This window comes from Thermobia domestica, chromosome 8, assembly GCF_964235325.1.
Source record: "Thermobia domestica chromosome 8, izTheDome1.hap1.1, whole genome shotgun sequence".
NCBI classification, from domain to species: domain Eukaryota; kingdom Metazoa; phylum Arthropoda; class Insecta; order Zygentoma; family Lepismatidae; genus Thermobia; species Thermobia domestica.
In genome coordinates this window covers 159,821,767-159,835,592 of record NC_137461.1, presented here as the reverse complement: position 1 = coordinate 159,835,592, position 13,826 = coordinate 159,821,767, and the positions used below count along the sequence as shown (strand labels likewise).

Genomic DNA, 13,826 nt, shown 5'->3' with positions numbered 1-13,826 from the left:
GGTAGAGGAAATATTGACACCTCTAATCCTCTTAATAGCTTTCAAATAATCTACTTAATGAATAATAAAAACTATAATGGAATTTTATACGAATTTGCCAAAATGAATTTTCAAGGTAACTAATTTTAATATATTTATTTGACAAAGACAATATCCTCTCCCGTGTGAGTTGGGTGTTTATAGACATCTACCCCTTTGACGACCAGTGGATGGTCCTATGGCTCTATTTTCTGTGCCATCTCCCTACCAGAGGATCTTTTATCATCAGATAAAGACGGAGAAAGAGTGCTCACAGTCTCCTCTGGACTCAGCCAAGTGCATATCCGAGAAGAAAGAAACAAACATGCAAAAGTACTCACCTCTGCCTCCGTGACTGTAAGTATCTAAGGGATCCAAAATATAATTAACAGAAATGAATTTATTCATTACACATCACAAACACTACACACTATCTTACACTGACACATTAAATTCTTTTGTATGCAAATTTGACACTTAGCACAAATTGATCGATTCTCTCTCTCTCTCCCTCTCTCTCTCCATATATTATTATTATTATTATTATTATTATTATTATTATTATTATTATTATTATTATTATTATTATTATTATTATTATTTCATACTGTGAAATAGTAAACATTTTCTTTGCATCACAAAGAAGTATGATAAGCAAAGTAAGGAAAAAGTAACATTAATTATATTTTTAAAAATGTTTTAACTTTGATATTCTACAAATTGTTTAAGCTGGTTACTATTTTCGAATGTCTCCCTAATGTGTGCATATAAAGTTTTTTTTTTTTTAATTAAGTTTTGAACTCGAAATGATTTGAAGAAACGGGTAATTTGAATTACGCACCACGAAGACAATTTTATTTCTTACGATAAAACAAAATAACTTATTTCATACAAAGGACAGTTCGTAAATGTAGCCAACAGTTACTCATATTCAATCCAATTCGTTTTCCATTTTTTAAACACTTTTAACTGAACACTATTTTCTTCCCGTAACTTCCATGTAAAATAAGCGAGTATAGAAAAACAGATATATATATAGTATATTTCTAGGGCAATACTATGAAACAAATATGAAAAAATAGGACAGAAAAACGTACTGCTAAGGTCCGTATTTTAGTTAGTAATCTAGTTTTTGAAAAGTAAGCTCGAGTCTTGGATTTGGAGGGTAGATTGAGCCACTTTCTTTATAGATAGAATAAAGTTTCGAAGAGAATATGGTCCCTGTCACCAGTTTTACTTTCTGTTTCCAATAATATGGTTTGTAGTCAGTAGTAGATTGTTTTCTTCAGAGCCAACAGACACTTAAAAGTAAACGTCAGGTTCCCAAGAAGACTAATCACTGAGGGAACAGAATATATATATAGGGAGAGTTTTTAACATTTTAATGTGCCTACAACGTCTTGACGTCAGCCTAAATTGATACTTATACGAAAACGAAACCTTTGCCAAAAACGAAACTGGTATCAATCGTTAATGTTGATCAGTGCTACAAACAGATCTTCTTCTACAATACAATACGTACAATACATTATTACCAAATTAAAGTAGCAATTCTGGTTTAACGACAACGTAAAATCGCCACATTAAAAATGGCTTCCGGAGGGAACAGAAAGGGAGTCAATTGTTAGTACTACGTTAGTTCTGTTGGTGCTGACGAACATAACGTTAGTGCTCCCAGGTATAGAGTTATTAGCAAATTAATGTGGCTGTAAATGTTTGACGTCAAATCAAAATTGTCACTTTTAAAAATAAGCATTTTTCGAAAACGAAACGGGTGTTAGTCGCTATCGCTGGGTATCACTACAGGCACAAGTTTAGTGCTCCTATGGGCCGCGGTTTCTCCGTGGTAGAGCGTTCATTTCTGGTGCTCGGGGTCCCGGGTTCGATCCCAGCCCCCGTCAAGTGAACTTTATGGTGGACAAACACCGTGTGCGTGGGTTTTCTCGGGGTTCTCCCGTTTCCTCCCACTTTCTTCATTCTACCATTTCATTCATTACTCATCATCACCGTCCCTTTAGCCTAACCGGCATAAACGTGGGACGTAAAACTCAAAGATTTCATTTCATTTTTTAGTGCTTCTACGTACCAAAAGTTATTAACAAATTAAAGTGGTGATTTTGGCTTGATATCCAGCCAAAATTCCCACTTTTAGGAATAAGCTTTGCGAGAAACTAAAACAGTGTCCAACATTACTGTTACATTAGTGCTGGTCAGGGCTTAAACCACAACGTTATTCCTCCTATGTATAGCAGGTTTCCAACAAATTAAATTAGCGATTCTTGATTGACATCATGCTAAATTTGTCACCTTTACTAATGACATCTGAAAAAACAGAAAAGATGTCAATCGTTAGTACTACGTTAGTGCTGGTTAGTGGTAATGAGAACAACGTTACTGCCCCAAGGTACGAAGGACTGTAAAAGTTTGACATCAAATCGACACTTTTATGAATAAGGTTTTTGCCGAATACGAAACTGTTATAACAGTTATCGCTGGATAGTACTACAAACACAACGTTAGTGCTCCTACGTACGAAAAGTCAAAATCGCCAATTTTACAAGTAAGCTTTGCTAGAAACCAAAAGGGTGCGCCAAACGTTAGTGCTTGGTAGTACTACAACCACAACGTTAGTTCTCCTAGCGGAAAGTTATTAACAAATAAACGTGGCGATTCTGCCTTGACGTCCAGCCAAAATCGCCATATTTACAAATTACCTTTAAGGAGAACAGAATCGTTAGTACTACGTTAGTGCTCTCAATATATGCAGAGTTATTACAAATTAATGTGGCTATAGCAGCTTAACGTCAAGCCAAAATCGCTACTTTTGTAAGTTTTGCCAAAGCCGAAACGAACGTCAATCGTTAGTGCAGTTTATTACTATAAGCACAACATTAGAACTTCTAAATACGAAAAGTTATTAATAAGTTAAATTAGCGGTTAAGCGAAAATCGGCACTTTTATAAATAAGCATTACGGGAAACGAAGAGTGACTCAATTGTCAGTGCTTGAAAATACAAGTACAACTTAGTGCTGCCAATACTGGTTAGTGCTACAAACACAACGTTAATGCTCTTACATAAGTAATGTTATAACCAACGAAACTGGCGGTTAAGTCAGAATCGACACTTTTACAAACAAGCTTTGTGTGGAACGAAACAGGTGTGAACTGTTAGTATTACTACTGATTACTGATTATTGCTACAAGTACAACGTTAGTGCTCTTACCCTGGGGCAAGTTATTAATAAGTTAATGTGGCTATTCTGCTTGAGATCAAGCCATAATCACCACTGTTACAAATAAGCTTTGAGGAAAATGAAAAAAAGTTAATCGTTAGGCTGGTTAGGGCTGGTTAGGGCTTCTACGAATAGAAAGTTATTAACAAATTAAAGTTGGACTTAAGTTTGACTTCAAACTAAAACCGCCACTTGCGTAAATGTAATCGTGAGAAAACAGGAAAGGTGTGAATCGTTAGTGCTCCTATGTGCAGGAAGATATGAATAAATCAAAAGTGTTTTTTCTGTCTAGACGACAAGCCAAAATTTACACTTTAATTTTAAAACTTTTCTTTCGTAGAACCACTAACGTTGTACTTGCAGTGCTAAGCAAGCACTAGCGATTTACACCTTTTTCGTTTCCTACAAAGCTTATTTCTAAAAGGTGAACTTTGATTTGACATTAATTCAGTGTCATCATTTTAATTTGTTAATAGATTTGCGTGTGTAGTAGCACCAAAATTGTGCTTTGCATTATCTAGCATTAACTTAGTACTAAAAATTTACATTCTTTTCGTTCCATGCGCAAGCTTAAGTGCCAATTCTCTCTTGATTGCTATTTTAATTTGTTAATAACTTTTCGCAGGTAGGAGTACTAATGAGCACTGACGTAGCACTAAGGATTGCCAAACTTTTGTTTTTAGCAGTTTGTGTGTGTGTGTGTGTGTTTGTGTGTGCGTATGTGAAAGTGGTTATTATCGCTTGACGTCGAGCTATAATTTATTAAGAACTTTTCGCACATAGGAACACCAACATTGTGCTCATAGCACTGACGAGCACTGACATAACACTAAGGTGAGGGAGTGGGTGAGTTTTAATTACCTTTGCGCACATCCACATAAAAAGTTATTATTTAATTACATTTGTGCATCCTACATGAAAAGTTAATGCTAAGCCTATGTTTTGGCTGCTCCCGGGTCACCAGATCTATTCATTTCATTGCATCTTTCTGGATTTCCTGGTCTGTCCGAATCATACTAGATCTATAAGCGAGATCCAGATCCGGGTGGCTGGAACAAAAATCGTGAACCCAAGTGACAGGATGACTCATAACTTGTTCCATTACTGGTCCAACGGTGTTGGAATCTTAAGCACACGAAGAAATGAACATCATACTTTACAAGTATCAGCATAAACAACGTTTAAGCCTATTAAAAGGATTATTGAAAAAGAATATGATCGAGAGAGGGGAATATGAGGAATATGAGGAATGAGGGGAATATGGGGAATAGAGAGCGAATATGATAAGAAGAAATATACGAGGGCAAGTCAATAAGAATCTGCAATTAATTTTTATTATTTATTACCACAAGAGTACAATGTTTTTATTCATATCGTTTTTCAACATAGTCACCCTAATTTTCAATGAACCTGGTACATCGTTGCACAAGCTTTTCGATACCCTATAAAAAAAGAAGAAGAAGAAAGAAACGAAAGAAAATGGTTACCCAGCGTGCCACGAATACACTGCTTCCTTTACCTGTTGATCGGAGCTGAATCGATGGCCTCAGAGAGCATCATTAAGTGAACCAAACAGATGGTAATATGACGGAGTGAGATTGGGACTGTAAGCAGTATGTTGCAACACCTCGAAACACAGCGTCTGAAGAGTTTGAGTATGTGGAAGCGCATTGTCATGCGACACAAAAATGTATTCCGACAATCAACCTCTGTATTTATTACTAATTGTAAACTTCAACTTGCTTAACAGCATACCACTGTACCTTTTACTGTTTATGGTTTACCTCTTTTCCAGGTGATGTTCCAGGATAGATCCTTGTGAGTCCCAAAACACTGTGAGCGTTATTTTTTCTTTGCAGAAGATTAACTCTTAAATTTCTTCTTGACGGGAGATCCGACTCGCTTCTATTCCAAACTCTGGCGTTTACTCTCTGGTTCAAAGCGACGAATCCACATTTCATCTCCAGTGATGATTCGCCTGAGAAACGCTTCACTTTCGTTAGCGTAACGGACCAGTATGTGCTGACAGATTCTCACACAGTTTCGCTTGTGCTCTTCAACGAGATTTTTGGAAACTCATCTCGCACAGATTTTGTAAAATCTGGGTCTGTTATACATGATGTCTATGCAGAACCATGACTAATCAGCATGTGGGTTGCTATTTCATTAACAATCATTCTTGTATTATTTAAAATCAAGGCACAGACTCTTTCAATAATGTTATCAGTTATTGCTGTAGCTGGATGTTCTGCTCTTTCCTCATCCTTCATGCTCGTTCGACCGCCTTTGAACTGTTCAATCCATTGGTAAACACTTGACTATGGTAGCACATAGTTCTCGTATTGTGTTGAAAGTCTTCTATGAATTTACGTTCCGAGTGTACATTGAGATCAGAAAAAACGCATGGCAGAACGCTGTTCTTCTTTGGTACATACAAAAAGTGACGCGACCATTTTTACTTCGCAACAGCGCAAAGCGGATTGATACTCTGCAATCTTCCACAGTCGACACCAGCGATGATACCTAGCGTCTGATGAACACATGATGCCATAGAGCCAACCCGAAAAGAAATAGAGAAATATTGCAGTTACTTATCGACTTACCGTCGTACAAATGTAGTTAAAATAAAGAACTTGAAGGAGAGAAGTTCATCACAAAACAAGAAATTTTACTTCTGTATTGTCTCGAACAATAAGAACGAGCAAGAAGTTCATTGGAAAACCTCAAGTATCAACTACCGCATGGACAATTGTTAACAACAACAACAACAAAAGTGAACTAATGATGGAAATGATTGTTTCTTGCTGGAGCCTATCTCGTATTCACGCGGCCTACTTGTGTGAATGCTTCTTACCGTTCTACTGATTATAGGTTTTTTATGGATACAAACCAATTGCCGTAATACACATATCTTGGACAAAATAGTGTATGGCCAGGTCCTTTCTCTCTTCGAGAAGAATAAATTTATAATAGTAACTAATCACTGTATCATTTCACAGTTAGCGCTTGAATTATGCATAAGTGTCAATTTAGAGTTATCATTAATTCAAGTATTTTTACCTATTTCCCCCCTCTTTTGAAATTATTCCAAATTTTCTATTTTATCTGATTAGACACGCTCAGTTATAGTTCCGCTCTTTATGGTAGAATCAAGAAAAAGCCTGGAGATAATCGAACAGAAATCTTACTGTTTAAATATCCGATAATTAAGCCATTTAGGCTAAGGGAGACAACGATTAAGGCAAGTGAATGATAATAGTAGAATTGATGGAAGGAGAATGTTGGAGGAAACGGCAGTACCCCGAGAAAACTCACAGACACGATATTGTCCACCACAAACTAATTAATAGAGATAATCGGAAAAGACTCAAAGGAAACGAACAATGTAATTTATGCATTTTTTAAAATTAATTCTTGCATGTCTGCTTTTATTGAGTTTATAAGATTTTAGTTTAGTTTGTATATATTTCTTTTGGGACGGGCTATGGCTAATATACTGTGAAAACTAACAGCTATACAGTTTACTCGGAATTCATGTGCACAAATTTGGAAATATGTACGCGTGTGTTAAAAACTTAGTCATGTGATCATTTTAATGTTAAGTGAACACCAAGAAATGTATTCACTTGTGGTCCCATAGAATATGTCCTAGGAATGTATGCACCGAAAGAGCATTTCAGATTTTCAGAGACGTAGTGGCCCAATGATGATTATCACGTATGAAAATATACCCTATCCTTTTTTTTACGTAACTTACAACTACATTCAAAATAGATAAAGAGGAGTTAACTAACCAAACTAATTGAAGAACACAATGACATACTACTTGTGCAAATTACAAATCAGACAAAGGAAAGTAGTTATGTAAATTATTTCGAAAGTTAATGACTCAAACTTCTGAGGATTTTCCATTCTGCGACGAGCACATTATCCTGTGAAATATTCCCACTATTAAGAGAACAATAATTGAAATACGTTTCTCCCATAATATCTGTATTCTGAAAACAACAGAAGTTACTTTCTAACAGAAGCGACTACACACACAATTAACAAGCATTTTATGCATAATCAAATCCGATAAATAAAGGTAAACACTTCCTCATTTATGTTTAAAAATAATAACAAAATAGCACACTTTTTTGTTATTGAAAGTTTTGTTAAATGTGTTTAACAACACTAAAATTTCGTGTACATGTGAGAGAGAATCATGTTTGCCTTGGTAAATGTTTTCTTCTTTCTTCTCACATAAAAAGACGAAAAAAAAATCATGGGCAAAACAAGAGAAACCGCATTATGTCAAGGTGTACAGACGAAGAATCTTAAGAGTTCTTTTCTGTGACCTTGCGGAGCATTCGGAATTGGTCTTCCTGGCTATCGTGCTCCTTATTCCTCATTCGGTTGTCAACCTGAAATCAAGTGGAGATAAAAGTGTGTTTATTTAATTCTATCTTTATGTTCTAGGATACACATTTCACTGATTGTGTGAATCCTGCCTGAGTTTGTGCAGACAAGATGAGTCTAGTTTCACAAGAGGATATACAAAATATCGAAGAATATGTAAGTATTGTTTTATTTAATATTTTTCCCATGTTTATAACGCTATTAAATTTTTGTTCATTTTTTGCATTTTTTCTTCATATTTTATAATTTGCTAATGCAATATAGAAATGAAGTATTCTTTAGAATTGTAAAGATCTTTTCTTGAATATACAGCATTTGCTAGTAATAATTAATATGTCCTTTTGTAGCTGGGTGGTTAGTGCGCGTGCTTTCTGAAGGCGTGGTTTCGGGTTTGATTCCCAGTGGGGATATGTGACTCGGATACAAACTTGAGTAGTAGTTTAGAATCTACTTTAAACACCACGCTTAGCGTAGTTGCTAACGCTCTCGCCTTCCTTGCGAGCTGTCCAGGGTTCGATTCCCGGTTGGGAAACTCGGTCCTCCTGTGGCTTTTTCAGGCCAGCAACACTGAATGAGGTTTTCCTCATTCACACCAGGCAAATACTGGGGTGGTACCTAGTTTATAGGTTCCAGGCCGCTTCCTTCCTTCTCAAATCCTTTCTTCCTTCCCTTTCCCCGGATAGTGTGTTCACCGAGGGACGTTATCCGTGGAACGTGACGGGCTAAATGGCCATAGATGCCGAAAGCACAGGAATCTATATCCTAAATGTACTTTAAACAGTAGTTTCTCTCTGTCATTTAGCTACAGTGTTCAAAAAAGACTTTAAATGAATCAATCAAACAACTAATATATTGATTATACAGAATAACTAAATTTTATTCTGGTGTTACGCATTTAAAAAATAAGAAGAAATATTTATAGCTCACTATCAACGAAGGCTGAGTAATACAGTTTTTTTTTTTTTTTTTTTTAATTCTGTTGGAGACATTTACTTCGCTTGTAATTCGACTATTGTTTCCGATCTGACTTTACAGTTCGCCTCGTTCGGTAGATAATTGTAGTGAAGAGGACGCTAGACAACAACCAACCGTTCTTCCTGTAGTAGCTTATGTGATTCTCATCCCACCTAAGTTCTAGTTGGGGGGGGGGGTGCACAGTGGCTCATGATAGAGTGCTTATCTCTGGTGTGTGGGTTTCCTGGTTCGATCCCCGATCAAGTAAGTTTGTGGCGGACAACATCATGTTCGTCGGTTTTCTCGGGGAGCTCTCGTTTCCTCCAACATTTCATTACACCAATTCTTGCATCATCATTCAGTTATCTTAATCGTCTCTCTCCCTTAGCTAAAATACATTAATGTGAGACATTCATTTCATTTAAGTTGTTGATTCACGATTCATTTAGCCTTGCTGCTGAAAGAGACTCCAAGCAATCAAACCAACCAACAAATTGTTCGATCAAAAACTATGTGATTTTGTGGTTGACAAAATCTCAGTTCTCGGAGTTCTCTGTTCCTTTCTACTTAAGGTTGTCATAAACTTGGAAACTAAAACCAGGAACACGTTATAATGAGTAGTTTTTGGTATGGAGTTAGATATGGAGAAAAAGTGATTCCGATTCCAGTCCAGAATTAATTCTTTCCCTGCAGAATCCACTACAAATTCGATTATCAAAAGTATTCGATTCTGCCCATGTCTAGAAATAATTTCATGATTGCACTTGAAATCAAAATTGCATGCAGTGATAAAAGTAGCTCAAACAAGTTAGATGAAATTAAATAGATAGTTACTAACAATAAATAGTAATCTCAAAGCTGGTAAATATAAAATAAAAAGAAAATGTATTCCTCAAAATCGGGATATCTGATCATCTAGTACGAACGTGTTGAGACACAAGGACAGTGAACTCAAAACCGATAACAGTCCCGGAAAACCAGAACGAATGGCAACCTTTCTTCCGCTCTTTTGACTAAATTCTTCTATCATTATTCAATTGCATTTAATACCCGTATTTCTTAGTTTATAAGCATTATGTGATGAGTGTTAGGAGAAGACAAACAGCTATTAATACAATCAGCTACTTAACATATTATTCACATGTATCGTAAATAAGTAAATAAGTAATCTGTTGCAGCTGAAAAAAGTATAAATTGTTACCAAAAGTACAATACCAAAAACAGAGTATTTATGACACTAAAAAGTGTTGTTTATTATCAGCAATAGTTGACAGCACTTTTTAGCGTCATGAATACTGCACTTTTGGTCAATACACACGTGGAGTTTATTCTCAAACATCTCATTGTGGTCTGTCGATTGACATATGTCTCATACTTTAATAATATTATAGTAAAATTAAATTAAAGCTTAAGATTTAATCTATATCATCCTCTTGCTAGTGGTACGATACCTTTTATTTTCACAGGTAGCGTTGTTATCGTAGAATATACATTTTCAGTTTACCAAAAAAAGAATCAATTTTCTCGAAAATTACACATGAAGATTTAAACCAGCTCATATAATGTTGTTCATCTGAGTAAGAACTGTAGATTAGTAAATGTCTCATATTTGGAATTTTCTTACTATTATTGACCTGTACAATGGTAATATTGTAGAGTGTAGCATAAACTGAAGACGTTGAACTGAAAATGTTATTTTTGTTTCATTATATCTTCTGATAATATCTAGACCCTATATGAAAATACACGAACAAACGTTTGAATGAAGAATGTTACAATGCGGAACTTTCCTTATAAGTTCCAGTAAGTCAAGGTTAATAGTGCAATAAGAAAAAAAAATGAATTTCTTGTTCTAGCCAAGAAGCGTAACAAAAGTAATATTTTTTTTTGTATTGTATCTGTAAATCTTGACTCGCGAGAAACTGATACAGGAGAGATAAGTATGGTAAAATATTGTATAACGAAGTCGTAACATCAAAATTGCACTCAATATCGTATTGATAAAAAAAATTTACAATCTTATTAGCATTCATAGTCGCCCGCAAGGGAGGGCAGTTGCCCACCATCCCCTGGATTTTTGGAGGGCATTTAGTTCTTGAAAATACATATCAAAACATACTAATTTATACTCATATAATACAGTACTTAATATACAGTGTGTTTGAAAACGAACTCCCTAGTTTTAATGTGTCCTAGAATCTGTACAAAGTGACATACACTATTCTAGTTTGTGGTGTTTGATTTATCAGCTCTCCAAGTTTGGCTCCCCTGCAGTTGGCAGGTCTGCTTGACCTTGAGACGGACCAGTGCTGTTTTTTTTTTTTTCTGTTTCCTTAGTACAGTCCAGGCAGGCAGGCGTGCAGTGCAGAGCAACTCAGCAACAATGTGTACTGCGCAACAGAAAGCACAGTGTGTTATTTGGCTTATGAAAACTGAGTCAATTATAACAGTGCAACGTAATTTTAGACGTCAGTATGGTGGCGAACCACCTACAGCAAAACTATCCGTCATTGGCTAAAGTCTTTCAAGGAAACCGGAAGTGGTTTAAAAGCAAAATCACCAGGTAGACCGAGAACTTCTGAAGATGTTGTTGAACAGATCTGTGTTTCTTGTGTTCGGAGCCCGAAGAAGTCATTGGCTAGACGTAGTCTACAATTAGGAGTGCCTAAAGGTACTATGTATGATGTCGTGCGTAAAAGACTTAAGTTGCGCGCCTACAAATTACGTATATGAAATTAAACCTACTGATAAAATCGAAAAATATGAGTTTGCTGCTGACTTTCTACACAGAATTGATGATGATGTCAATTTTTTAAAAAAAGATTCTCTTTTCTGACGAGGCTACATTCTATGTCAGTGGAACAGTTAATCGTCATAACTGCAGAATTTGGGAGGAAGATCATCCACATGAAGTTATTCAGCATCAACGTGACTCTCCCAAACTTACTGTCTGGTGGCGGTTTGATGGAAGATCGTGTGATTGGTCCTTTCATTTTTGTAGAAGAAACAATAAACGGAGACGTTTACTATGACATGCTGACAGAGTACGCCTTTCCCCAAATGGATGATATTGAGGCGGAAAAGGGACTTGTGTTTTTCCGACAAGATGGCGCCCTACCTCATTACAGTAACCATGTGCGTGCGGCTCCTGACACTCGCTTTCCAGGAAGGTGGTTAGGTAGGGCTGGCCCAATACATTGGCCACTACGAAGCCCAGACTTAAAGTGTACAGTGAAAAGATCAGACATCAATCATTTACGGGAAAGAATCGTAGCGGCGGTTGGGGCAGTTACACCTGAAATATTGGTGAATACGTGGCGAGAACTGGAATATTGTCTCGACGTGTTCAGAGCCACAAATGGATCCCACGTTGAAGTCTACCAACATTAAACAAAACTTGAAGGAATTCTCTTTCCTGATATGTACTCATTGATGTAAGTTTTCATTCATTTCTCAATTAAATTTATACTTAAAACTAGGGAGTTCTTTTTCAAACACTCTGTATTTATATTAAGGGGGTAGACTACTAAATATTTTTCAAAAGCTAACAATTTAATCTTTTGCCAGTTTTTCATGAGCGAAAAGAGATAATGAAATGTAACCTACCTCAGTAATAGATAATGTTTTTCTACGCCCGAAAATACGAATCGGAAGAATATTCAGTGTTGCCATTATTATTATTATTATTATTATTATTATTATTATTATTATTATTATTATTATTATTATTATTATTATTATTATTATTATTATTATTATTGGAGTTTAGTTTGCACGTTATTATACAGTCTCCAAAATAACAGAAAACCATACTCTGCTTTTGTCAAATAGATAAATATAATTTGCTCTTTAGAAAGATTTATTTTATCTTATTAGTTATTACGGAAAAGGATCGTACATTTCTACTTTCATGTGCTGCGTTTAGTGTCCCTATATTTTGTTTTGGATAGATGGTAGCTCTTACTGAAAGAGAAAGTAGGTTTCTGCCGTGTTGCCAAGTCGATATCTTAAGAAGCGAGGCACACTCCCTGCAAAAAAAAAAAAAAAAAAAAAAACGCGGATATTTCTAAATTCATAACGTTCTCACCAACTTGTACCATTAAAATAAGATACTCAAGTATAAAATTATCAATGTAAATTAATTTTTATTATAGTACCTTTATTTCGTAATATTCTAGGGCTACCGCCGGTAACCCCGGTAGCCGATAAAATATGCCACTGGTTGAGTTATTCTTCGACGAGACCTAAAAAACTTCCACCAGATATTTTGGTTAAAATGGTAATGGCAGCCAGGAATCTTTGAATTAGGAAACAACACACGCAATGCATTGATTGCAGCAAGCACAAAATCCACTTCAGCACTCGAGATTCGTTCTAGCCAGACCACATTTTAAGAAATGTAAACTGTTCCTTGTGTGTTCGCTCTATATTATCTGGCATCAATGCATACAAGACTGTTATAACCAATGTCTTATCATATGTGGTTTCTATATCTGCATCTATGGTGAACAATTGGAAAAAGTATTTGAAGCTAGTATTGATTCAATTGTTCGTATTTATTTTAAACTGTGTTTGCTCTTTTTCTGTTCTTAGTTGACATTTGTTCTGTCCTCCCACCCCCTATAGTGAAAGCGGTTTTAGAGTGAATCACATGATTGACAGGTGGACCGTGTGAAAATGCACCACACCTGCAGAATGATTAATCCGATAAGGACGACAGTGCGAAATTGCTCGATAATGAGCACCATGTGAAACTTCACCGTGCGAAATTGCACGGAATCAACGGCGTATGGTGGATTCATTCAGCAGTCATCCCCAAACTTATTACTGATGTTTTCCACAACGAGAATGTCCTAATTTGAACTCGTATAGGAAAAATCACTTGCAATTGTGTTTCCTCCATGGTGCACTTTCACTCAGTGATGTTCAACAACACACTGCCTTGTGACTGATTGATTCTCAATTACCGTATGTTTTCTGAACATGTATAGAATTATCACGCTGGAACTCAGAGATGAACTTTATTTACTGTCTTCGACCACCATCTATTAAATATGTGTTAGCATACCTAAAGTAATGAGAACTACAGATCACAAAACATTAAAGAGTGGTTCTTCTTGTACTCCTAAGTTGAAACTTCTGATATTAAATATTGAATTCCATATTCGAACATAAATATCAGATCATTATGTCTTTTATATACGAGGTTACTTAGTTTT

General features: G+C 35.9%; 1 protein-coding gene across 3 annotated transcripts in view; it reads left to right on the top strand.

Annotated features, from left to right (window-relative positions):
- Positions 1-13,826, top strand: part of LOC145693314 (clavesin-1-like) — a 283,708-nt gene that overhangs the window by 122,684 nt on the left and 147,198 nt on the right. For 2 of the 3 annotated variants that reach the window (XM_081769190.1, XM_081769189.1), the window contains exon 2: positions 7,714-7,809. In XM_081769190.1, the coding sequence (XP_081625316.1) occupies positions 7,765-7,809 (45 nt within the window). In that variant the 5' untranslated portion in view covers positions 7,714-7,764. Of the gene's footprint in view, positions 1-7,580; positions 7,810-13,826 lie in introns of those variants that run through there. The other variant, XM_081769188.1, reaches the window with a different exon arrangement.